This window comes from Cebus imitator, unplaced genomic scaffold (genome assembly GCF_001604975.1).
Source record: "Cebus imitator isolate Cc_AM_T3 unplaced genomic scaffold, Cebus_imitator-1.0 Scaffold124, whole genome shotgun sequence".
NCBI lineage: Eukaryota > Metazoa > Chordata > Mammalia > Primates > Cebidae > Cebus > Cebus imitator.
In genome coordinates, this window is record NW_016107439.1 from 2,523,166 (window position 1) to 2,548,961 (window position 25,796).

General features: G+C 34.0%; 2 protein-coding genes across 49 annotated transcripts in view; one reads left to right on the plus strand and one right to left on the minus strand.

Moving 5' to 3' along the window:
* LNX1 (ligand of numb-protein X 1) overlaps positions 1 to 6,350 on the plus strand; it is a 125,235-nt gene extending 118,885 nt beyond the window's left edge. For 2 of the 3 annotated variants that reach the window (XM_037742602.1, XM_017540349.2), the window contains 2 exons: positions 5,078 to 5,236; positions 5,603 to 6,178. In XM_037742602.1, the coding sequence (XP_037598530.1) occupies positions 5,078 to 5,236; positions 5,603 to 5,738 (295 nt within the window). In that variant the 3' untranslated portion in view covers positions 5,739 to 6,178. Of the gene's footprint in view, positions 1 to 5,077; positions 5,237 to 5,602 lie in introns of all 3 variants that reach the window. The other variant, XM_017540350.2, reaches the window with a different exon arrangement.
* A 605-nt stretch (positions 6,351 to 6,955) lies between these two features.
* Positions 6,956 to 25,796, minus strand: part of FIP1L1 (factor interacting with PAPOLA and CPSF1) — a 75,751-nt gene continuing 56,910 nt past the window's right edge. For 12 of the 46 annotated variants that reach the window (XM_037742608.1, XM_037742622.1, XM_037742616.1 and 9 more), the window contains 5 exons: positions 24,751 to 24,805; positions 23,373 to 23,428; positions 13,354 to 13,567; positions 7,823 to 7,960; positions 7,008 to 7,323 (listed from right to left, as the gene is read on the minus strand). In XM_037742608.1, the coding sequence (XP_037598536.1) occupies positions 7,176 to 7,323; positions 7,823 to 7,960; positions 13,354 to 13,567; positions 23,373 to 23,428; positions 24,751 to 24,805 (611 nt within the window). In that variant the 3' untranslated portion in view covers positions 7,008 to 7,175. Of the gene's footprint in view, positions 7,324 to 7,822; positions 7,961 to 13,344; positions 13,568 to 23,372; positions 23,429 to 24,750; positions 24,806 to 25,796 lie in introns of all 46 variants that reach the window. The other 34 variants (XM_037742619.1, XM_037742613.1, XM_037742624.1 and 31 more) reach the window with 6 other exon arrangements.

The following is a 25,796-nucleotide window of genomic DNA, read 5'->3' on the forward strand; positions in this document are numbered from 1 at the left end:
CTTTGAGTGAGGTAAAATTTTCTGAGAAGCTATCTGCTGCAGGTTCATAACAGAGGAAGAACCAGGGCCATATTCCAGATAGTAGAAATTTCTCCTTATGGCACCGGGTCATGAGTGTTTATTTCTCCCCAGCTGACTAAGACCAGCCTGGCAGAGCCTTTCACAATGCATCGTGTCTCTTCCTCCACTCTCCCACACTGGCATTTTAATATATTTGCTGTAATAATGAGTGGGACCTCCAAAAGAAAAGAATATCTAGTGTTTCTGAAGCCCTTTAAATGACTGTTTAACAGGTGACTGCTGAACGAAGTAATGTGGAGAGGTGTGGGCTAATAAAGCAATGGCATCGTAAATGCCTCTTACAAAGAAGTTCAAAATCAAAATAATTTTTTGGAAGAGTATTTAAAAAGTCACCAGAAGTAGACGCCAATTCAGCCAGTGCATGACTTAAGAACATGATTGGTTCCGACAGACCGGTCGTAACACGATTTGGTTGTAAGCTGAGTAGGCTATATGCACGCAGAGATGGTAGTGCTGCCGGAAGCTGGTCCGCACTGTTGTACGCCCAGCTGGGCAACGTTTGCGCTGCCAGACGTGGAGCAGTCGTGGCTAGCGATTATGGTCGTAAAGTCGAATGGTCATAAGTTGCATAGGTCGTAAGTCGATCAATACCTGTATGCCATGCACAAACTATATGCTTTGTGGACTTCCTATAATAGAGGAGCATTTTGAGTTAGATTTAAAAAGTATATACACATTCCCAAGGTATTTAGTAAAAACTATAATTTGCTTGGAAACACTGGGTGAATCTGTGGCAAAAGGATACTATGTTTCATGACTGATGATATGAAAACCAACTTCAAAAAAAGCCAGCAACGTATTTTTCATTTTAACTTGAATACACAGGCAAATCTTTTTAGTGTATGTATGATTTAAACATGCGATATCAGAATTTTAAAAAAGTTATTTGGCAATAAACACAACTAGCTCTGAATCATACAAAACTAAGGAAGTTTTACATTGTTGGTGAATTGGAAGTTTAAATTTTAGATAGGAATACGTTTTGCTGGTGTAGTTGCATTGATTGTAAAACTTTCTGGAGTACTGGCTCCCCAGATTAAAGAACCTGCAGGAGAATGAATGTAAATACAGTGCCTCCTTCAGAAGATTTTGCTGTGATGTCAGCCAAACTAAATAATGTGTTTAGTGACATAGTAAAAATTGTGGCTACATAAAGGCTAGTGCAGTAAATTCTAATTTATTCTCTTCATTATGTAATAATAAGGAAGCTAATCATAACAAACCATTATTGCATGCTGAGTAACAGGCTTATAAAGGTTCTGTCAAAAACCTTTGAACCACAGATCAAACCCTTATTTTTTCTGCAAGATAGGAAGCCAGTTTGGTCCATTTAAAGATGTAAAATGGATGCCCAAACTTGCTTATTTGCCACATTATCTTCAATATTTTTACTGAGCTTAATATTTCCTGCAAGGAAAAAAATGCATGATTTTTTTCAGTGGTCAATAACACTGAAGGGCAAAATGAAAGACGCTTGGAAGAACAGCTTCCATAAACTGTTTTGTCACTTGGTAACAATCATCAATAAAGTAGGTGATAAATTTGATATTGCACAGCTTCAAAGTTATCAAACATCTTACAGATTTTATGGAATGTTGATTTTCAGAATAGAAAACCAACACAGAAGAAATTCATGAATTCAGAATTTATGTCATTGAGGTAATTTAAATTTGACTATAACTTTATAGCATAAATTGCTGTAATTGGCTATCATTGAGAAATAAAGACAAATTTTGAAGTTAAATCATTACTTGCCTGAGCTTACTAAAATTGCTTTAAAATCTTCTGTTCTGAACACATCTATGTGAGACTGGCTTTTCTGCTAACAGTGTAGTAGAAAATGGTTTAGATATCCTTTATCCTTGTAGCAAGCAACCTCACTTACATTAAACATTGCTATACCTGTTTGTTCAAAGTATGCATATAGACATTAACACTGGGACTAAGCATTTCTCTCATAACTTTAGGAAAATTGAGGAACACAGAGTTAGGAGTCTAACAAACAGTGATTGTCCATATTGATCTCCCATAAACATCTTAAATGAACAACACATAGTTGTCATACTTCTTTTTCCTTTTATGTTGATTATATTAAAACATTTTATGTTTGCTAGGTACAAGAAAAATTGGGGTTAAAGATTTCACTTTTCTAGAAATTCATTTTTTATTTAATGAAAGTATTAGTCTACAACAAACTAAGAAAAATAAATAAAAGGTGGTCATTCACCACAGACTGAGAGGCACCTGATCCAGAAAAGGGAGTAAATGCTAGGTTAATCATAGCAGGAGGCTCTACATTACTCACTGGACTCCATTAAGTTAATGGTCATAGTTACATATAAACTGGGGCCAAGAAGTTAAGTCATCTTTCTGAACACAGGGCTAGCAAAACAATAAGGCATTTTGTGAAAGGACTGTTTCTATAGATTCAGTTTCCAATTTTCTGCTCTCACAAAGAGCTCAAAACATCCTACATCCACTGTCTCTCTAACCTCTCCTATTCTAACACCACTTAGCAATGAAAAATTGAAAAGAATTTAAATCAGAAAGAAATAGGATCCCACAACTGGCTTTGGTTGATGCACTCGGTTTATTTTCTAAACAGTGTTTTTCTTAGGGAATAGGCTCTGCCTTAGTATTGTTGCTAGTCTGCAGACTTTGTTCACGGTCAGGCAGTATTCTCAAATATGTATTGATTCAATTAGTAATAAAGGGAATATACAAAAATTAGAAAAAACTTAGCTTCTTGAACAGCTCAAGACTTCACAATACTCATTAACTCATTTCAGTGGAAATCAAATGAGTCATCATAATCATTAACTCATTTCATTAAATTTGTTCTTGAAGTTAATTTTCTTACTGGGAAAAACTACCAAACTCCTTGCTATTCCTTATACTATGCCAAATCTTTGATAGGCCTAAATTTACAGACTGAGTTCAGAATAAGAAAAAAGCCTACATTTACATTCAGAGTTTAAAGCCACCTAGTATCTCAGAGGTCACTGACCAAAAAAAAGCTGCCACATTTCCCAGTGGGGAGTGAAATAACCCAACTTAAGAAAAACATGCCCACAAAGTCAGACCCAACTAACCAAGGTCTGACTGAAACGGGTTAACATGGAGTTCTCACTGCTGCAATAAAGTTAAATACTCAACACCACTAAAGGAAAACACTTACTTTTTAATGAAATAAAACTAGTAACCCTGATATCTACTTGAATGGATGCTTCAGGAGGACAGAGCATTTTGTGTTGTTTAAACATCTGCAGAAAGATGATCAAAGCAGTTATGTTCTTTCCAGTATCTAGAGGCTAGGAAAATAGACACACTGACTTATTGGGTTCAAAGCTTTGAAGCAGAATATACAAAGTTTTAGATGGTTATGTTTACAGCTTCTCCATAAGAAATTAAATATTCAGTAAAAGTGTAAGGTCCAAGGAGATACGTAATGGAAAAAAAAAACAATGGTCAAAAGAAGGAGAAACAGTTTCAAATATTGTTCTATGATGTATATATTTTATACTCATTTATATATTTTAAAGAATCACAACTGGGAAATGTTAAAACTGATATTTGATCATGACCTTGGATAACAATTATCTAATTTTTACCTTTCTCCAAAAAATTGGGCACATATCCTCGCAGGTGGGAATATAATGCTTTGGTATTTACAGAATAGCCAGTTACCTGGTACATGAGGAGTCAGTGAACCATTATATAAAATGTGTATCTGACACACCACAGCTCTCAAAGAATGAATTTACCACTGACATCAAGGTTTACTGTCAGTCAGCAGATATTTTACAAAATATGAAATTTAATGAAATTCATACTTTTAAGCAATCATTTCAGTAAAAGAAATTGACTATTATAGATGATGTATGACAACAGATTCAGAACTCGTTAGAGTTGAACTTCAGCATTACATTTTAAAGCTATTGGCCAAACCAACCCTAAAGCTCATTTTATTTCAAGTGAAAACATCATGAAAAAAGTCACGTTACATTGGCTAACAAGGTCAGTGACACATGTAATGATCAACTTTATCACTTAACATTTCACAAGACTTTTTATTGGTTTTTAAAAAGCAGTTAATATTTTTAAGTACAGTATATAAACAAAATAGCCATATCTTGATTTTTGCCAACATGAAAATGCTAATTTCCTTTCAAACCAGTTCCTGGACTACGGCTAGACATATGGTGAACAAGGTCATCTTAGAATAAAATCCAGCTCCTGACACACACTTCTATGGCAACTGTAACATAGTTAACACTTGTCCATTGGAGGCCACTGAATAAAAACTTCTTCAATCTCATTTGCTATTTTACTGAGGATTCTACTAATTTACAGAAGAGCTGAGCCTTTCCTTCTCCTATTCCTTTTATAACTTCTGATCCAGTTTACTGCCAGTTTGTTTTTCCTTCTATATGAATTGTTCTCATAATCTTTAAATGTATCTGTTTCCATTCACTTTATGCCTAAATGCTTCTCTATGACTTATCAAACATGTAGAAATGGGTGTAAACTGGTTTTCAAAAGTCAAAGTATACAAATTCATTTATTAGGATTAGGTTTAAATTGCTTTCATTGAGATTATTCAAAGGATTTTAGCCTTCATTAAAAATTATTTCAAAAATATGACATCCGTTTCTTCATCAATAAGGGATTAGGCCTATCCACCTTTTTGCTAATACAAATTTGAGCAGTGTCTTCTTTTAAGCTAAAAATGATTATCTTTCCCAATAAACGTATAACAATACAATAGGGGTGTCACTTTTTTAAGGATGTTCAAAATTATGGAAAACAGAGGTTCAATTACAAAAAGCCAGTTAGCACAAAAAGTCACCAAGTTATGATACAATTTTGAGTGGGACCTATGCAGTGCTACTAGCCTTTAAAATACCAACAAAAGGAATGGAGGATGAATCACAGTAAGTATTCCCTTAGCTGTAAAACTTAAATGTGGATGTACACTGATTACATTCTATTTCAGGTACTTGTATAACTGTAAAGATATTATATTACGAAGAAACACTGCTGGAAGTCTGGGCTTCTGCATTGTAGGAGGTTATGAAGAATACAATGGAAACAAACCTTTTTTCATCAAATCCATTGTTGAAGGAACACCAGCATACAATGATGGAAGAATTAGGTAATAATGACTAACCAAAAAAAACTTAACTGTTGTTTCATAAATGCAAAAGTTTAGCCTATTTGAGATAAGGCATGTATTTATTATACTTTGTGGGGATTTAAAGTATTTATATAGCATTCAACTTCTGAGAAATCCAAAATAATTATACATGTTCTTGGCACCACACTACAAATTCCCATACATTTCCCTCTAACATAGGCTGAATGTATAGTGAGTTTAGAGAATGTAAATAAGAGGCAAGAAATATCTAAATTAGAAGGTAATAAAATTAAAATGGTCAGATATAGCAAAAACTAGGACCACTAAAATAAACTTTAACTTCAGCAATGAATTAAAATATTAATCATATCTTTGTTTTTCTAGATGTGGTGATATTCTTCTTGCTGTCAATGGTAGAAGTACATCAGGAATGACACATGCGTGCTTGGCAAGAATGCTGAAACAACTTAAAGGAAGAATTACTCTAACTATTGTTTCTTGGCCTGGCACTTTTTTATAGAATCAATGATGGGTCAGAGAAAAACAGAAAAATCACAAGCTAAGTTGAAACACTGTATTTATCTTGTCAGTTTTTATATTTAAATAATACATTGTAAAAATTTCAGGAAAAGTGTGATCTAATGAAAGCCAGTTACACCTCAGAAAATAAGATTCCAAAAAAAAATAAAAACTACCAGTTTTTCTTTTTTTGGTGTGGAAGATTTCTCATTACTCCACAACTTTGTTTATATTTTTCTATTCAATAAAATGCCCTAAAACAGCTAAAATGATTTGTATACCCCACTGAATTCAAATTGATTTAAATTTAAAATTTGGTATAGGCTGAAGTCTGCCAAGGGTACATTATGGACATTTTTAATTTAAAGCCAAAAGATTTTTTAAAATGCATTGCTGAGAAACGTTTTCATCAAACAAGAAATAAATATTTTTCAAAAATTATAGTTGTCTTTTAGTATGTGATACTAATTAAGGTTACCTATATTACCATTTAAAAGGTCCTAGTAATTTATTCTTTCAAATACCATGTTATTTGTTACCATCACTGACAAATACCTCCTAGGGTTATCCCTAAAAATGCTCAGAGAATTAGAAACTTGTTTTCTTAGTTTTAATAAGAAATGGCTAAAGCTCTTATTTTTTTCCACAATAGTAACTGCATAAAAACTTGTGCTGGTCTACCAATGGGCTTTGGAAAATGCATCAAGAAGGCCAAACCAGCTTGACCCTGGCTTTTATAGATGGTCATGAGGCGATTCAAATAATTTGTGTCACAATAAAGAGTGTTTGTTTGTACATGTGCCTCCTAGAAACTACGCTAAGGGTAATTTATTTCAGAGAGGCCACCCAAATGCCTTATAGGTTTTATTAATTTGGATGTGAAAGTGTACCCCTTTTAGTTTCACCAGGATCCCAAATTTAGAACATTGAAAAGCTATCATCAAAAAGCTGTGATATCAAAAATGTGTAAGTCTCTTAATATACTAAGCAAGAGTGTCACAGCAGTAATGATAAAGACCAGTTTTAATCTCAAGCCTTAGAGGGACCCTTTGTTGCCTCTTGTACAGCCTCTTATGAGACTGGTATTTGGTTAACAACAACAACAACAAAAACACTGGTTAAAGTGGAACCTTGACCTTTGATCAGATATTGTATAGGTACAAAGCTAACACAGCTCTTTGGATTCCCTGTTAAGTGACTCATTCACATTCCTTTCTTGGATATAAAGTCATTGCTGTCTTTTTATTTTTTAAATATTACAAGACAAAGATTTTTAACTTAACATGAAAAATTCACTCTTTTATTTTGGAAAAAAAGTTAACTTTTCATACTAACAGAACAAGATTTAAGGTAAATTTCTTAAACATTATCCAGAAAAATAACAAGATTTATAGTATCTACTTCTGGTACCAATAGACACAAAAGGCCAAAACCACGCCTATTCTGCAGGTGTAGCTTCGGTGCTCTCCTGTTCAGGGGCAGGCTCACTGCCAGCTTCTTTTCCTTCTTTGCTTCTTTTAGATTTTTTGTGTTTGTGTCTCCTGTGACTATCTCCTTCTTCACTTTCATGGCGACGTCTACTGTTACTGGAAAAAAACAAAAACGTGTGTTCTGTTTAAATGCACAATCGGTGACAAAAATAAAACCACTCTAAGGAAATTCTCAATACAACACTAAGTTTAAAATCATGCATTTTCTCATAAATACAGTGTGGGAGATAATCAGTTTTTATGTGACTTTTACCTAGTGATTAGATTATAGGGTCATCTTCACTGATATTATCTCAGATTCCCAGTGCCTATACAGCTTATTCTAAATGCATATTATAATATACAGTAACAGAAACAAGCACTACTGGAAATACTGTATAGGGTTGATTTTTGGCAAACAATAGTTATTTTATTGCTTTTAAAAAAAATTTGCAACAAAGCCCTGAATTTTTCTTTAATGAAACCAGGCACTGCTTTGATTCATAACTTATTAAAGATTGGTTCATAGACCAAAATTTCCTCTCTTCCAATGCGATAATATAGTAAGTCAGAATCTCTCACATACTACTGGTTCACTATTTATTAAAGAGCAAACCTTCGAGAAGACTTATGTCTGGTTTCCTCTTTCTCCCTGTGTCGTCTTTCCCTATGTCGTTCTTCTTTCTCTCGACTTGCTCTGTGACGCTCATAACCTCTTTCTGCATACTCCCTGTATCTGTAGCGTTCTTCATCACTGAAACAGAAATAGAAATGTTTTCTTGACAACTGGACCATTAACTCTGAATGGATTCAAACTGTAAAAGGGAAAATGTGATCTGAAGTCCAAACCAAAAATCCCTACATTAGCATCTTTTACAACATTGGTGAGGAATAAATATATTTGTTGAATTGAGAGGAAAACAATGCTTGTTCTCAAAATAACACTAGAGCTAAGAATATAAATATATAATAATTATCCATGTTAAATGGCCAATTTTGTTCTGTGCTTTCACTGCTGTTTAAAAAGATTTAACAATGCTTTTGTTTTTTCATTTCTTGAAAATGAGATCTGCAACTGATTTAAATTATCAGCTTTTAAAATTTTTGCTCCTTTTAGAATATTTGTATATCTCAGATTTCTAACCAATATTCTTAGAGACTTGGACACACATAAAACATTATAAAAATATATAACTCACAATGACTACAAAGCAGAAAGCAAACGAAGTTTTTAAACTTTAGGTTTATCATTAAAAAATATCCAAATACAGAAGAGACATCAAAGCAACTTCTACAGTATCTATACAAAACGCAGACTGGACACACCTGCATTCTGACACCCTAATTACGTGTGTACGTGCGTGTGTGTGTGTGCGCATGCGCGAGCACCACACGGCTAATAACTTCAACTGCGTTAAGTTGCATCTTCATTTTCTGATTTTGGATTGAATTACACAGACTGGTAAAACTGAGACTAATGGCTAGTGTTAGAGGGTGGTCTTTCCTTTCCCTAGACCTCTTTTCCTTTCATGTCCCTTAACTGACATTCTCTTTCCATCTTTTTCCTTATCCTTCAAGTCTCTCATTTCTTCTCTCTTCTTTGTTTAGCATAGAAATCAACACTTTGTACAATCTAACATCAGTAAATTCACTAGGATAAAATCTTTTAGAAGAGTATGCTGAAGAGCTTTGATTTCTAGAAATGTTTAATATGAATTATTAAACTAGTAATTTGTATGAAACATCAAGATGGTAAGGAATCTCAGGGTTTAACATAGGTGACAATTATAAGCCATGTTTTAAAAGACAGGTCAGCCTGTGTTTTAGCTAAAGTAATGATTCAGTAATGCTATGCTTAATGCCCAATCGTACTGCTAACCGAGTCATTATATGTGGTATATTAAAATTTTAGAATCTTATTTAAAAAACAAAATGTATTAACATATCCATTTGCACATATGTGTATATGTATTTCCACTATTTTTTCCTAACCATAAATATGCACTTTGTACTTGGAGTGTGGACGCATGTCGCCTGGAAGGTAATAGCCGTGCCAGTCAGTAGAGAGCAGCAGCAAAGAGTACAAGCAGAGTACACACAGAATCACATCCTGATCTTGCCACTTACTGAGTGACCCAGGCTGTTATTTATCCTCTCTAAACCTCAGTTTTCTCATCTGTAAAACTGCCAACAGTCTTTTTAAAGGTTTCTGTAGAACTGACAACATTTATAAAGTGGTTGGTATGAGAGTAGGCACTCAATAAATGGCAGTCTTTGGTGAATTTAATGCTTAATTTTTTCAGAAGCAGAACTTTTTATTACCATGTCTTGAAGTAGAATAAACTAGCCCCATAGGAAATAGAGTTAACTCCTCTCCAAAAGTGAGGCTTTTCAATGACTCCAACTAGATTTACATAAAAATAATTAAAGTCAATTATCTCATAATGCATCATTTATAACCCTCTCTTTTTCCTCTTACCCTAAAACCAACCTCTGTTTGTTTTGGAGACTTTAGATTCTGAAAGCAGCCCTGTGATGGGAACCTTGTAACAGATGGTAGAAGATTGAGTCCTACACACAAAATATAAAGACCTTCCTCCTTCCATCCCCTTTTCTTATAAGTGGCTGAACCACAAAGATTTTTCTGGACCTGGAAATTAAAGCTCATTTCAAACATCCTAAAATGACCAGCCTTCTTTCTGGCCCATAATTAAGCTGCCTAAAAAACAGATGTTGAAACTGGTCTATAATTTTCAAAACAATGGCCCTATAATTTGTAAAGCAACATATACTGCAGGTCATATTGCTAAAATATCAGCCTTCAGAAACGTTTACTTATACTACACTTGAATTTTTCCAGGTATAATTTTTTCCTTGGATAATTCAGAGTAACCCAAAATTCCTCTACTTTTTGCCTTTCTGGCTTTAAACATTTTAGTCAAATTTAGGTAAACATTGACTGCTAATGCCCTACAGCTCAGCAACCTCAATGTCAAACATGATTTAACCATTAACACTTTTAAGTTTCAATAAGAACTCAGTAATATCTGTGCATACATTTGAAGTAGAATTAGAGGATTTAGCCAAATCTTCTACAATGTATTATTTATGCAAAAATTTATGAGCTCTGGCAATTTATCTTACTCTAATTTCCTATCAAGTTTTGCATTAAGCTCCTTATTTATAATACATGTACATTCTAGAGATAGCAATGCCATCTCAAATATTTTCACAATATAAACAATTCAACTCTCTGGAAAGTAATGCCCTTAAACTTAAAAATATCATGTGCTTAAATGAGCTAACGTCAACAGCACATTTCCCACCAAGCAAACACGAACAATATACTCATGCACACACACTTATCATAGTGTTTACTTATTTGGTCAATCAAATTTTATTAAGTACCTACAATGTGTAAGTCATATTAGTAGGAGCCAAACGAAGGAAAAAGATGAACAAATCCTCATGAGTTCCTTCTTGTGCATTTTTTTTATGTAATGTTTTAAGCTACCAACCAATCCTAGTCAGCTTGAAAATAGGAGGGCTCTTCATAAGTTCAAGGAAATGCATACTATGAAAAAATTATGCATGACTTCCTTTTTTTGCAACAAAATAAACTCAGTAATTTGTTACAATATCTCTGAAAAAGATCTAGTTTGAGGCATTAAGGTAACTGTTTTGGGGTTCCATGAGCCATATCCATATAAGTCGGCAGACTTAATAAATGTACATGTTCTTGACTGATCCACTTTTTAGCCCCTCCCTTTCCCTCTCCTTAGGTCTCCCTATTCCCTGAGAAACAACAATGTTGAAATGAGGTCAATTAATAAACCTACAGTGGCCTCTACGTGTTCAAGTGAAAGGAAGAGTTGCACATCTCTCATTTTAAATCAACAGCTAAAAATGATTAAGCTAAACATGATGAAGCTTGGAGAGGAAGGCATGTCGAAAGTAATGACAGACTAAAGTCTAGGCCTCATGCACCAAACAGCCAAGCTGTCAAGCCAAAGAAAAAATTGAAGAAAATTAAAAGTGCTACTCCAGTGAATACATGAATGGTTAAGAAAGTGAAAACAGCCTTATTGCTGATATGGAGAAAGTTTTAGTGTCTGGACAGAAGAACAAACCAGCCACACAGCATTCCCTTAAACCAAAGCCTAATCCAGAGCAAGGCCCAATTCTCTTCAATTCTATGAAGGCAGAGAGAGGTGAGGGAGCTGCAGAAAAAACGGAAGGTAGCAGAGGTTGGTTGGTTTTTAAGGATTAAGGAAAGATGCTATCTATATAACATAAAGGTACAAGGTGAAGCAGGAAGTGCTGATATAGAAGCTACAAGTTATCCAGAAGATCTAACTAAAATCACTGATAAAAGTGGCTCCACTAAACCACACATTTTCAATGTAGATTAAATAGCCTTATACTGGAAGAAGATGCCATCATGACTTTCATAGCTGGAGAGGAGAAGTCAATGCCTGGCTTCAAAGTTTCAAAGGACAGGCTGACTCTCTTGTTTCCCAGCACATTGTTCCTTAACGGAGCTGGTGACTGTAAGTTGAAGTTGGTGCTAATTTGCCATTCTGAAAATCCTAGAGTCCTTAGAATTATGCTAAATGGACTCTGCCTGTCTCTATCAATGGAAAACCAAAGCCTAAATGGCAGCACATCTGTTTACAGGATGGTTTACTGCATATTTTAAGTATTCTGAACAAACTCTGTTTTTTCCTAACAATAGTAATACTCACTGGAGATGGAGGAAAGCTCTTCCTTCTCATTAAAGGATGTGGTTCTATTATATTATTTTCCAAATTTACAGTATATGTATATAGTCATGTGTCAGTTAATGACAGGGATGTGTTCTGAGAAATGCATTACGAGGTGATTTCATTGTTGTGCAAACACCACAGAGTGTCCTTATACAAACTTTGATGTTATAGCCTATTATATACTAGGTTATATGTTATAGCCTATTGCTCCTGGGCTTCAAATCTGTGCAGCATATTATTGCACTGAATTCTGTAGAAAATTGTAACACATAATGTTTACATTGTTTATCTAAACATATCTATAGAAAAGATACAATAAAAATAGTAATCTTATGAAACTAATGTTGTACATGTGGTTTGCATTGACAGAATGCAAAAAAAAATAACTAAAATCAGAATAAAAATTTTTAAAACACTTATAAGACAGATGTCTTTAAACATTTAAACTTATGTAATAAGTGTGCTGCAGGAAAGACTGATAGGAAAACCCATTTTAAAAGTTTTAAGATTATGAAACTTTTATATTTGAACAAAATTCTTTGGGAGAAGTGGTATAGAAGTAAAAATTTGAACACAAAAAGAAATGTAAAATTTCCAACTCTTAAAAGAGATACTATTTGTGCATTTTCTTTAAAAAATGGTCAATGATGTTTGGAAAATCACTATAATGTTTTTAATCCACTGGATACATTAAAAGAGTGAGCCTGGGCAACAATGCAATACCCTGTCTCTACAAAAATATTTTTAAATGAGCCATGCATGGTGATGCATGCCTGTAGTCTTAGCTTCTTGAGAGGCTAAGTCAGGAGGAACACTTAAGCCGAGGACTTTCTACATTAGGGAACAATGCATTAGGAAACAAGAAAGTCAGCCTGTCCTTTGAAACTTTGAAGCCAGGCACTGACTTCTCTTCTCTAGCTATTAAAGTCTTAGATGGCATCTTCTTCCCATATAAGACTGCAGTGAACTATGATCATGCCACTGCATGCACTCCAGGCAGGCTACGTGACAAAGCAAGACCCTGTCTCTAAAAACTGAATAATAATAAAAGTGGCAATAATTTTATTTTTAAATAGTAATATTTATAATACACTGGAAATATCTATATGGTCAACTAAGCTTAAGATGAAAAACTTAGATGGCAAGATAAAAGTAAGTGAAGGTGTGAAAAATTCTTTTAAGAGATAGTGAACAAACAAATTTAAAGACTGCTGTTCACGGTAATGGGAAGCCTCTAATCCCTAATATTTTAAGGTGGCCTTCCTAAGTACTCCTTCAGCATCTCTTTTCCAAGTGCACTGAAATTCACCTCCTCATAACAAAAATAAATTTGAAAGTGGTTATGAAATACATAGTATAAACTCTTGCACACCCAACAAACCTGTTGAAAACACTTGGTGTAGGACTGTGATCACGCTCCCTCTCTCTCTCTCTGGTGCGTTCTCGTTCTCTATCCCGATCACGGTCTCGCTCTCTGTCTCTGTCTCTTTCTCTATCTCGGTCTTTCTCTCTTCTGGCATAATAGTCCCACTGTTTGCTGGTGTCCACAAGACTAGGCCATGAAGGAGCAGAACCAGGAAGATGGGGAAAGGCAACTAAAGAAAAAATACAGTTAAAAACAAATGTTATGGTACTTAAAAGAAACAAAGGAAATGCCTACCAAAAATATGTCATTAGATTATAATACAAATTAACTTTATAAATAAAAAAGAGAATTATCACATGGTGAATAAATACCCACAGTATCAGGGGAAGATCCAGAAACAAATCTTAAAGGCCTAACATATATAGACCCTTCATTATGCAAGGTAAATAGGAATCAGAATTAGGTTGACCACAAACTTCCCAACATAAAAAATGGAAACCAGAATACACCAGGACATCTTCGGTGTTGAGAGGAGAAATACACCAGGATGGTGTTGAGAGGAGGCCAGGCATGATGGCTCACACCTGTAATTCCAACACTGGGAGGCCAAGGTGGGCAGACTAGCCTGGTCAACATGGTGAAATCCCATCTCTACTAAAAATATAAAAATTAGCCAGGCGTGGTGGTGCACACCTGTAATCTCAGCTATTTGGGAGGCTGTGGCAGAAGAGTCATTTGAACCTGGGAGGCGAAGGTTACAGTGAGCAGAGTTCGTATCACTGCACTCCAACCTGGGTGACAGAGCAAGACTCTGTCTCAAAAAAAAAGGAAAAAAAAAAGTGTTGAGAAAAAATATCAACCTAGAAAAGTGTATTCATCAATTTATTTCAAGAATAAAACAGCCTTTGTAAACAAAAATAAGCAAAACTTACAACCAACAGACTTCACCAAAAGATCAGACATACTTAGAGAAAAAGAAAAATTATCCTAGAAGATCTAAGATGAAAAGAAGTAATGATTGAACAAACAAATGGTAATCATATATGCAAATCCAAACAAATAATATATGCTATTCAGTAATGGAATTTTTTTAAAAGAATAAAACTAAAATAATAAACCAAAATACAAACAAATATAAGTTAGGAGAGAAAGATTAAGGACTCTGTATTGATGGAGAAAGATGTTCAAATTATATGAAACTACATATTGTTAAGTATGAATAATAAATTTCAAGAGTAACCACAAGGAAAAGAAAAAGAAAATTTATAGTTTCAAAACAATGTAGAGGAAAATAGGATTTTTTAAAAAATCAGTGAGAAAGTCAATTCAAGAAGACTTGAGAAAGATATAGATGGAAAGTTAAGTTCAAATAGCTAAATATTCTCAGTAATAAAAAGGGACTAATTCATCAGTTAAAAAACAAAGGTGTTGATTTGTACTTTTTAAAAACCTAACTATAATCTGAATACAAACAACATAAAAACACACAGAAAGGCTGAAAGAAAAAAGATGAAAAAATCTACAACCCGTGATAAAAAAAAAAAGTACCTTTATTAATGATAGAACAGAATCATATTAAAAGAATTACCTAGGAAAGAAAGGATGATCACATAAAGATGGACCATGCAATTTACCAAGGAAACAGAACAAATTTAAACTTCCAGGTAAATAACATCATCATCCTAAGTTTTAGAAAGTAAAAACTAATAGAAATACAGGTAGAAACAGAGAATCCCATCATGATCATGTAACATACTTCTCTCAATTATTGGTAGGTTAAGTGGACAAAAAAATCAGTACAAACATAGAAGTGGTTTGTTTTTGTTTTAAGAGATGAGGTCTTGCTGTCACCCAAGCTAGAGTACAATGGTGTATTCATAGCTCACTGCAGCCTTGAACCCTCAGGCTCAGTGATCTGCTCTCTTCAGCCTCCCAAATAGCTAGGATTACAGGCGCAAACCACCATGTAAATAAAGACTTGAGCTACATGTTCTTAGCATGGTTAATTTAATGGACATCACATAGGATACTGCCCATAACAAAGAATACTATTCTTCTCAAGCACAGATGAATATAACAGATATGTTCTCTGACCACCATGCAATTTAAGTTAGAAGTCAAATTCAAAAGTTTTGAGAAAATAATCCCTAACCATTTCAAATTAAAAACATATTTTTGATAATTCATGGGTCAAAAACATCATAAATTTAAATCATTAGGAACTAAACATAGACAAAAATAAGACATATCAAAAGTTTAGGGATACAAATTGTTTCAGAAAGAAATTTAGTCTTCAAACACCACATTAGAAAAGAGTAAAAATTAATGAGCTAAGTCTCCAATATAAGATCTCAGAAAAACAGAATAATCCAACAAAAGAGGAATAATAAAGAATGGAAATCAAGTACATAGAAAACTACCATATAATAGAAAAAAGCAGAAAGTTGGTTTTTGAAGACTAGACATGAAATGAACCATGACAATTTTATGAAAAAATTAAGAAAAAAGAGAACACATGAACAGTATCAGAAGCAAAAAGGGACCACAACCACAGACAACACAGATTAAACAATAAAGAGAATACTCTGTACCTTATAGTAACGCACTTAAAAACTTATCTGAAATGGAATAACTCCTAAAAATAAAAATTTACCAAACAAAACTGACTCAAAAAGAAAAAGAAATCTTAAACAGTCTCGCAACTATTAAAGAAATTAAATCAGTAATCTAAAATCTTCCTACAAGGCCAGATGCCTTTTACAGTTGAGTGAAGGTACAAACCATTCCAATATCACACAAACTCCCAGCAAAGAGAGATAGAAAAAAAAAAAAAAAGATTATTCCCTGACTTATCCCATGTGGCTGGTATAATCTTGGTTCCAAAATCAGGTAAGGAAAGTATAAATAACGAGAAATCCTAAGCCAATCTTATTAAACATATAAACTTAGATGTCCAAATCCTAAATAAGAAACACACTATCAGTGTTTATCTAGAAAAAAAAAAGATAATCATGAGCAAGTTAGGTTTATTTTGGCAAATCAACAGTGGCTACACATTAGAAGAATATAGAAATGTAATTTGTCACATTAACAGATTAGAGAAGAAAAACAATTATGATCATTTCAGAAAGCATTCATACAACTCAGTATCTATTCACGGTTTATAAGCCCTTGGAAAATTAGGAGAGGAACAGAATTTCCTTAATCTGATGGTTCTATCAGAAACCTAACAGTAAATACCTAGAAGCATTTCCTTTATAAAGTAAAAAGGAATCATACAAGAATTCCACTTTGAGTACTTCAATATTATAATGTTGTTATAATTTAATTTGTTATAATATAATGTTGTTATAATTTAATTTGTTATAATATAATGTTGTTATAATATTATAATGGAGGTTTGTGCCACAACAAATAAAACAAAAAAAAGGGACAAACAAGCATCTGAAAAAAAAGGAGCAAAGCTGTCATTATCTGCAAGCATATTTCCTAAATAGACAACAAATTATAGTGAGAGTTCAGCAAGGTAAATGGCTATAAAAAAAACCAACCAAACTATTTCTGAATACAAGCAAATATAAACAGAACACATAGTTCTTATGTTTATACCACTTATAACAGCAACAAAAATATTAGGTACCTAAGGACTAAATCTAACCAAAGACATTCAAGAAGTACATGAAAATAACTATAGCAGTTTATTGAAAACAAAGAACACCTCTGAAAATGCAGAGAAAGTCCTTGGGCACTGATAAACTCAATGCTGTAAAGGTATGAATTCCACACAGACTGATCTAGAGCATCAATACAATTTTAATATGGTATAGTAAATAAAAGCAAGGGCTCTGAAGCCAGGCAACATAGGTTCAAATCCTGACTCTGCTACTTACTGTGTGATAAGTGGAAATTAATACTTCTATTTCCTCATCTATAAAATGGAGATAGCAACAATATACCTATTTTAAAACCCTCTCAGGATTACATAAATTGCTCCAAAGAGCATTATGTAGTAAGCACTATATAAATGTTATTAATCAAAATCTCAACAGTTTTTCATGGAACTTGCAAAGTTGAATCTAAAATACATATGTAAAAATAACAATTGATTTGGCTGTACGAGATAACATTTACTTTAAAACTCATAATTAAGGATACTATGGAAGTTATTAGCACAGGGACAGTTAACCAACTGAATATCTAGAAAGCCCAAAGCCAGGTTCATACACATATGAAAATGCAGTCATGACAGAGATGACAACTGTAGCTTCCTCAGGAAAGACAGATTATTCAATAAATGATTTGAAAACTGTTGGATCTTTACACCAAAAAATTAATTTCAGATGGGCATATGACTTAAATGTGAAAAGCAAAACTTGGAAACTTTTTCTGGGAGAAAAAAAAAGTATTAAAGAATTATCTTTATGTACTTGAGGCAAAGAAAGGCATGTTCTAAATATAAACCCCACTAAAATGTGGTTAGACTTTACATAACTGATAACACACAAGGAACAAAATTGGTACAGGTTGAGATTTACTAATGTGAAAATCCAAAATACTGCAAAATCCAGAATTTTCTGAGAGCCAACACAATGTTACAAGTAGAAAACTGCACACCTGATCTAATGTGATGGTTATCAGTCAAAATACAGTCAAAACTTTGTTTCACGCACAAGTGTATTTAAAATATTGAGTAAAATTACCTTCAGGCTATAGATATACGCTGTACATGAAACAAAAGAATTTCATGTTTAGACTTGGGACATCTCCTCCCAAGCATTTCTGATAAGGGATACTCAACTTGTAATTTGAATTATTTGCCATGTAACTTTCTCCCTTGAGGAGCTAAGGTATATAATTATCTCTGCAATGCACATTATTTACTTATTCATAATAATGTAAATGCTATTTATTGTTTAGCTTTTAGAATAAAAAATCTGTCAGAACACAAAAAAATTTTGTTATAAGACAAAATATAAACGTAAGAAGAAGTATAATTGAGCAAAGCTGGGTGGTGGGGAAAGAAGAGTTCAGTGAAAGAAAGATGCACTAATATTCTCATTTTATCACAGTAGAATGGTACATGAAACAGCAAGCATATAAAAGAGGTGCAAAAATAGTAATATAATTTTACTGGTGGGAGAAAAAAGAAAGGTAGTAATAACAACTGAGCAAAATATACATCTATCATAATAGAAAGATAACAGATGGTATCTAAAGTTATATACTCAAGAAATAAGGTGATAAGCATATGTAGAAATGCCATGGAGACCACTGAGAGAACTAAAAACAAACAATCAAAACTGCTGGTCTCTGTAGTTGTTTAATATTCCTGCAAAGTCTATTTTTTAACTAGGTTTTATTTCATAAGGAGTCTGCCCATGCAAATGAGAAAATATTAGTATTTCCATCTATAATTACTATTGCATAAGGACGAATTACAAAATTCCAAAATAAGTAAAAGAAAACAAAGGTAAAACAGAATCACCAACAAAAAAGCTGTATTTATCAAATATATTCTAAAGCCCTGTTTTACTAGGAAACCTGTAACTTTCCTCTATTTAATTCTTGCAATATGGTTTATGATTGTTATTACTAAAGAAGCTTTCCATTAAAAAAAAAGACCTTGCCTCTGAGAGAAGAGTTGGGAGTAGGAAAGAGTGAGCAGGAGACTCTCACTTTTTGATAAAAATGTGCATGTATTACTTAGAGAAAAATACCAAGTTAACATTTTCTAAAAATACCATTGACTTTCTTCACAGAATTGGAAAAAACCACCTTAAACTTCCTATGGAGCCAAAAAAGAGCCCACATAAACAAGACAATCCTAAACAAAAAAAAAATAAAGCTGGAGGCATCACGCTACCTGACTTCAAACTATACTAAAAGGCTACAGTAATCAAAACAGCATGGCACTGGTACCAAAACAGAGATATAGACCAATGGAACAGAACAGAGGTCTCAGAAATAACTCCACACATCTACAACCATCTGATCTTTGACAAACCTGACAAAAACAAGCAATGGGGAAAGGATTCCCTATTTAATAAACGGGTTGGGAAAACTAGCTAGCCATATGCAGACAGCTGAAACTGGATCCATTCCTTACACCTTATACAAAAATTAACTCAAGATGGATTAAAGATTTAAACATAAGACCTAACACCATAAAAACCCTAGAAGAAAACCTAGACAATACCATTCAGACATAGGCACGGGCAAGGACCTCACCAAAAGCAATGGCAACAAAAGCCAAAATAGACAAATGGGATCTAATTAAAGTAAAGAGTTTCTGCACAGCAAAAGAAACTATCATTAGAGTGAACCAGCAATCAACGGAATGGGAAAAAATTTTTGCAGTCTATCCATCTGACAAAGGGCTACTATCCAAAATCTACAAACAACTTAAACAAATTTATAAGAAAAAAACAACCCCATCAAAAAGTGGGTCAAGGATATGAACACACACTTCTCAAAAGAAGACATTTATGTAGCTAAAAAACATGAAAAAAAAAAAAGCTCATCATCACTGGTTATTAGAGAAATGCAAATCAAAACCACCTTGAGATACCATCTCATGCCAGTTAGAATGGTGATCATTAAAAAATCAGGAGAGAACAGATTCTGGAGAGGATGTGGAGAAATAGGAATGCTTTTACACTGTTGGTGGCAGTGTAAATTAGTTCAATCATTGTGGAAGACAGTGTGACGATTCCTCAAGGATCTAGAACTAGAAATACCATTTGACCCAGGAATCCCATTACTGGGTATATAGTCAAAGGATTATGAGTCATTCTATTATAAAGACACATGCATACATATGTTTACTGTGGCACTGTTCATAATAGTAAAGTCTTGAAATCAACCCAAATGCCCATCAATGATAGACTGGATAAAGAAAAGGTGGCACATATATATATACTTTGGAATACTATGCAGCCTTAAAAAAGATGAGTTCATGTCCTTTGCAGGGATAAGGATGAAGCTGGAAACCACCATTCTCAGCAAACTGACACAAGAACAGAAAACCAAACACCACGTTCTCACTCATAAGTGGGTGTTGAACAATGAGAACACACGGACACAGGGAGGGGAACATTACAAACCAGGAACTGTTGGAAGGTGGGGGGGCTAGGGGAGGGATAGCAGGTGGTGGGAAGCTAGGGGAGGGATAGCATTAGGAGAAATACCTAATGTAGATGACAGGGTGACAGATGCAGCAAACCACCATGGCACATATATACCTACGTAAAAAACCTGCACATTCTGCATGTGTACCACAGAACTTAAAGTATAATAATAAATAAAAATAAATAAAATATTCCATAATAAAACCGAATAGGTAATCTCAAGAATTACTCTCTCTTTCTAATATGGACTATTCCTCATGTTTATCTGTATTGAAACAAATATACAAGGAACTGAATAACAAAATAGAAACTGGCAAGTCTCATTAAAAAAGTAAAAATCAAACTTTAATAAGTGATGCTCACTGAATGCTTACATATTAAAGACACCATGCCAAGTACTTAATACTCAAAGTTCATTTTACAGATGGGGAAAAAAAAGATGTACATTATTATTCAAAGCTACTAAGATGAGATGAACCCAGGACCCAAACCTAGGCTGTGTAAATGCAGGGCCTATGCTTTAACAATGAGGCTACATTGTCTCAAGGGTGCAGAAAAGGAGGTGGTGGGCGCGATTTGGAGCTTGGTGGAGATGGGGGTGATAATTATAAAAATAAGAGCTAATATTTCATGGTTTACTAAATGGCAGGACTAAGGTACTTAAATGTATTTCAATGAACTCCACATTAAAAGGAAGATTGAACTGTCCATTTAATAACTGAAGATATTTAAGTCACATAAATAGTAAAGGTAGAAGCAAGACTACAATCCAAGGACTATTACCTAAATATCTAGCAAAAAAAGGGGAGGAGAAGGAATACAGTCACTGAAACAAGTAAGTCAACATAAATACCATCTTTTGTAGTGAATGAATGGCAAGTAGAGTTTTGAACAGGTAGAGTCTGAAGGACAGTACAATACCCTAATAGAGATACCTATAAGTATATGACTGCTAGCTGTTTCCAAATTATCACCAAGACTTATAGATTCTATCAAACAAATCCTTTCGAGTCCATTCAATTTTCTCCATCTCCATCGTCAACAGTACTGAATACATGACATCCTAATTTTTCCCCTGGATTACTTCTGTAGGAGACCAGAATGCATCACCCCAAAGCATGCCTCTTTAACGTAAGGATTATTTTGAGCTGAAGGTAACTGAGAAGATGCAGATACAAGTAAAGCTCCCTGTCCTCCCCAATTTACCTAAAAGCATGACATAAGTTTACAAACACAAAGGTGTCCCTCCTCTTCTCTCTACCAGAAAGGCCAAAAGTAGATCACTGGAGACAAATGTAGCCCCTTATCTGCCTGGACAAGGTACCAGAGGAAACTGCATGAGAACGTTTACCAACTAGCCTTTATTTAGTAGGTATTTCTATATATTGCCTTTCCACAATTGGCTGCTCATGAAGACTCAAGGCCCTTTTCCTTTTTCTTGTCACTTCTCTAAAAATTCACTGTTCTGTATTGAAGATGCTACGTAACCTGGATTTCCAAGCCATCTCTTTGAGAACTACTCATTCCCTGGCTATTTCCCGTGTATATATGACGTATACATGTTAATAAACTTGTTCTTTTCTCTCTTGTTAAGGTGACTTTTAACATAGGGTCCATTCTAAGAACTAGGAAGAGTAGAGAGAAAATCATTTTTCACTCCACTACATGTTCCACAGCTTCTTATTTTTGTTCCAATCCAAGAAGGCCAACCCCACCTTTCTACTCACCCTCTAAATTTATAACTTCCTCATGGTTACTAGCCAGAATGAAGATTTTTTCAAATGTAAATGTTGAAGATGTTTTCAAATGTAAATGTAACAATTTCACAACTCAGCATAAAACTAACTGGTTCCACACAGCCCTCTGAATAAGATCCAAACTCCACAGCATGGCTGTAATGACCTACATAATCACACAGTCTCTACATTCCAGCCACAACACACTTTTTCCAATTCATAATACCTACCATGTTCCTTCTCATCCCCTTATCTTTGAATAGTCTGGGAATCAAATTATCTACCCTTCCACCTCTCTGGAGTAGACCCTTCTGCTGTGCTCCCATTACACCCACCAACTCCTGTCGCCCAGCTATTTCTCCATAAGCCTATAACTTTTATGAGGGCAAGCGCTCTATACAGCTTACTCCATCCTTAAAACTTAGTACAGGTCAGGTGTGGTGGCTCACACCTGTAATACCAGCACTTTGGGAGGCTGAGAGAGGGGAAGTGCTTGAGCCCAGGAGTTGAAGACCAGCCTAGTTGGGCATGGTGATGCATGACTGTAGTTCCAGCTGCTTGGGAGGCTGAGGTGAGAGGATCACTTTAATTCAAAAGGTCAAAGCTACAGTGAACCATGAGAGCACCACTGCGCACCAGCCTAGGCAACAGATGATGCTGTGTCTCAAAAAAAAAAAAAAAAAAAAAAAATTGGTATAATGCACAACATTTTGAAATAAATTACTGATCAAGGGATGCAGAAAGTGGTATCAGAAGGCCTTGGAAGAGATAAAGTTTCCAAGAGTGAACATGATACAGGAAAAAAACTAAACCAGTGAGGGAGAAAGATAGAAAAAAGGTTAGACGGATGTAACGAATCAAAAAAAATAGAAATATTATAAACAATGAAAATTGAGACAAACTGGTGACAAATCTTAAATCCTTTTAGAAAAGGCAAAGTACAAATATCCCTACTGTGTCACCATGAATTAATTTTTAAAAGTATAGTTGACAAATATATGAAGTTTCTTGTTTGCTAACCCAGCAGATACACAGACCATTCATTCCTTCAGTTAATACTTTTCAATTGCTCTGTAAGATGTCAAATCATGAACACGTTTTTATTGCTTTAAAAATGTTTAAGTACTTTACTGATTCAAACTGAATCTAGGCGTCTAATACTACTACTTACCATTGCCATAGGGAAATGCACGTGCAGAACGACTATCATAACCAGAGGAATGCCCACTGTTGAAGAAAAAGATATATTTTTATGTCTGGTACAAATAAGTTCTGAATTTTCATAATGTAGTGCAAAAGGAAAAACTACAACTTTTATCCAACCACCAATTTAATGACAGCTTAGCCATGTAATTAATGCTAAAACATGGGTGGTTTTTTTGACCTAAAAAGTATTAAAATACCTAATTTTACAGAAAAATACAATGTGCTAAAACTATTTAACATAAATAATCCAATCAATTTAGCTTGAGTCACAAGTAAAGGAACAGATACTTTCAGGCTATCAAAATATTTCAGATTAAAAATTTAGTCTTAAATAATTGGTTTTAATGGTTATAAATCAGTAATTCAGCCCCACTGACAGGATCAACAAAGAATATTTTTTAACATTTTGACTGAGAAAACAGAGACTTAATAAAGCTAAATCCTTATGTTCTTACAATTCATGCTTTCTTATTTTATCATTTCCTTTGAAAATCATATGCAGGGTTTGATGCTACTAATGTAAAGTTCTCACAAATTTTGTCTTTTTACATCATTTGAATTATTTTTTTCAGAAACACACTATTTTTAATAGTTTGCTACTTAAAAGGAAATAGCAATAGCTCTTATTAGTGATTTTTATCTGCCAAGAACTATACTTGCAGTTTATATTTAATAGATTTTAAAATATTCACAACTCTATCAACCCTTTTGATAAAAAAGAAAACTTAGTCTCAAAGGGCTTATGAACCTTGCCTAGCAATACTGTGTGATTTCTATGCTGTTCAACACCATGCTGCCACTCATGAGGGAAATATTCTTTTGTACAGCATTCTGGTTAACATAAGCCATAAGTACATAATACGGAAATATGGCTACTGCCACACAGAATGTATTCAGTCCTTCTTTGTGGAAGCTGAGATGGATCACAGTATCAACGAATAATACAGCTTTTCTTGACTATGGTCCTGTAATAGTTTTCCCTACTTTATCCCAGAAGAGACATGTATTATCCATGATTTCCAGTAATTTATGCTGGTATTTCCCATAAAACTGACAGTAGCTGGGTTTTTAACAGTCTAGGAGTTTCTTTAATCAAATGTATCATAAATCAAAGCAAGATATTATTTCAAAATATTATGATTCTAGTTTTCTTTGCCCTGTTTTGATATCAGGCTACAGGTCCAACATCTTATATAAAGCTAACTTAGATCTAGATTTACAAATTACAAGACAGATGCTGTGTTTATAAAATTAATTCTCTGAAAATATTTCCAAGATATGTATATGGTTCTTCTGTCAAAAGGCTATCAATGATCAAAAATCAGTATCCATAACTGATTTACCTTTCTATTGTTGGTATAAGAGATGGAGGGGGAGCGCCTGGTGGAGGAGGAAAACCTGAAACATTCAATCATAAGATAAAAAATGTTAACAGAATGTACACTAAATGTCAAGAGTGAAACAAAGTTGCTGCACATCACTAAATTTCTCTGGGGATATGAATGTGCTTCTCTATGTTGTAATAATAGACAGAAAAATGGAGCTCAAACTTATAAACAGATTTTTAGCACAATAAAACTTTAAATAAGCAGTCTGGTCTAATACACAGAGCACAAACTGGGAGTCAGGACACGGGTCTTATTTTCAGCACCACACACAGCCCATTTTGTAAGTATGAGAAAGATAATCTCAATGCCTTACCTTTTCCATACATAAAACAGTAGCCACCAGATATATTTGAAATATTTTAGAATAAAAGCAGATAAAATAGTAATTACCTCTTTCAAAAAATATTTCAAGTTTTAGAAGTATAGAAATTTCCTTAAAATGTGTAACTTATAAAGTCTTACCAGTAAATGTACAGTACTCAAAGCTGAGAATTTCCACCATAAAATATGTTCAAATAGCACAACCCTAACAAACTATTTTACAAAGAAAGGCACATAATATAGTTTGTGGATTAGTTTATAACGGATATATAATTTGTACCTCTACATCATGGGTCTGCATTCTCAATAAATTCACAATACCTAAATGGAATACCACAGAATAATAGGACTAAAAGGGACCTGAACAGTTATCTACACTATACTTTCAAATTCAGATTGCCTATAAATCATCCCAACAGAAAAAGATTGATTCCAAAACTTATGATGTCAATTCCTTATGATACCAATTCCTTCCAAGTGTTAACAACTCTCACTACTATAGATGCACCAAATTATGTAACTTAAATCTCTCACACTACAATTCAGACACTGTCCTAAATGAGAACAAGAGGTATTCCACTGTCATATTTTCTATCAACTTGTAGTTATGTGAAAACACTTCCACTAAGCCTCCGTTTTAGTAATTCTATGAAAAAATAAATCTCAGTTGTCCGAATCCT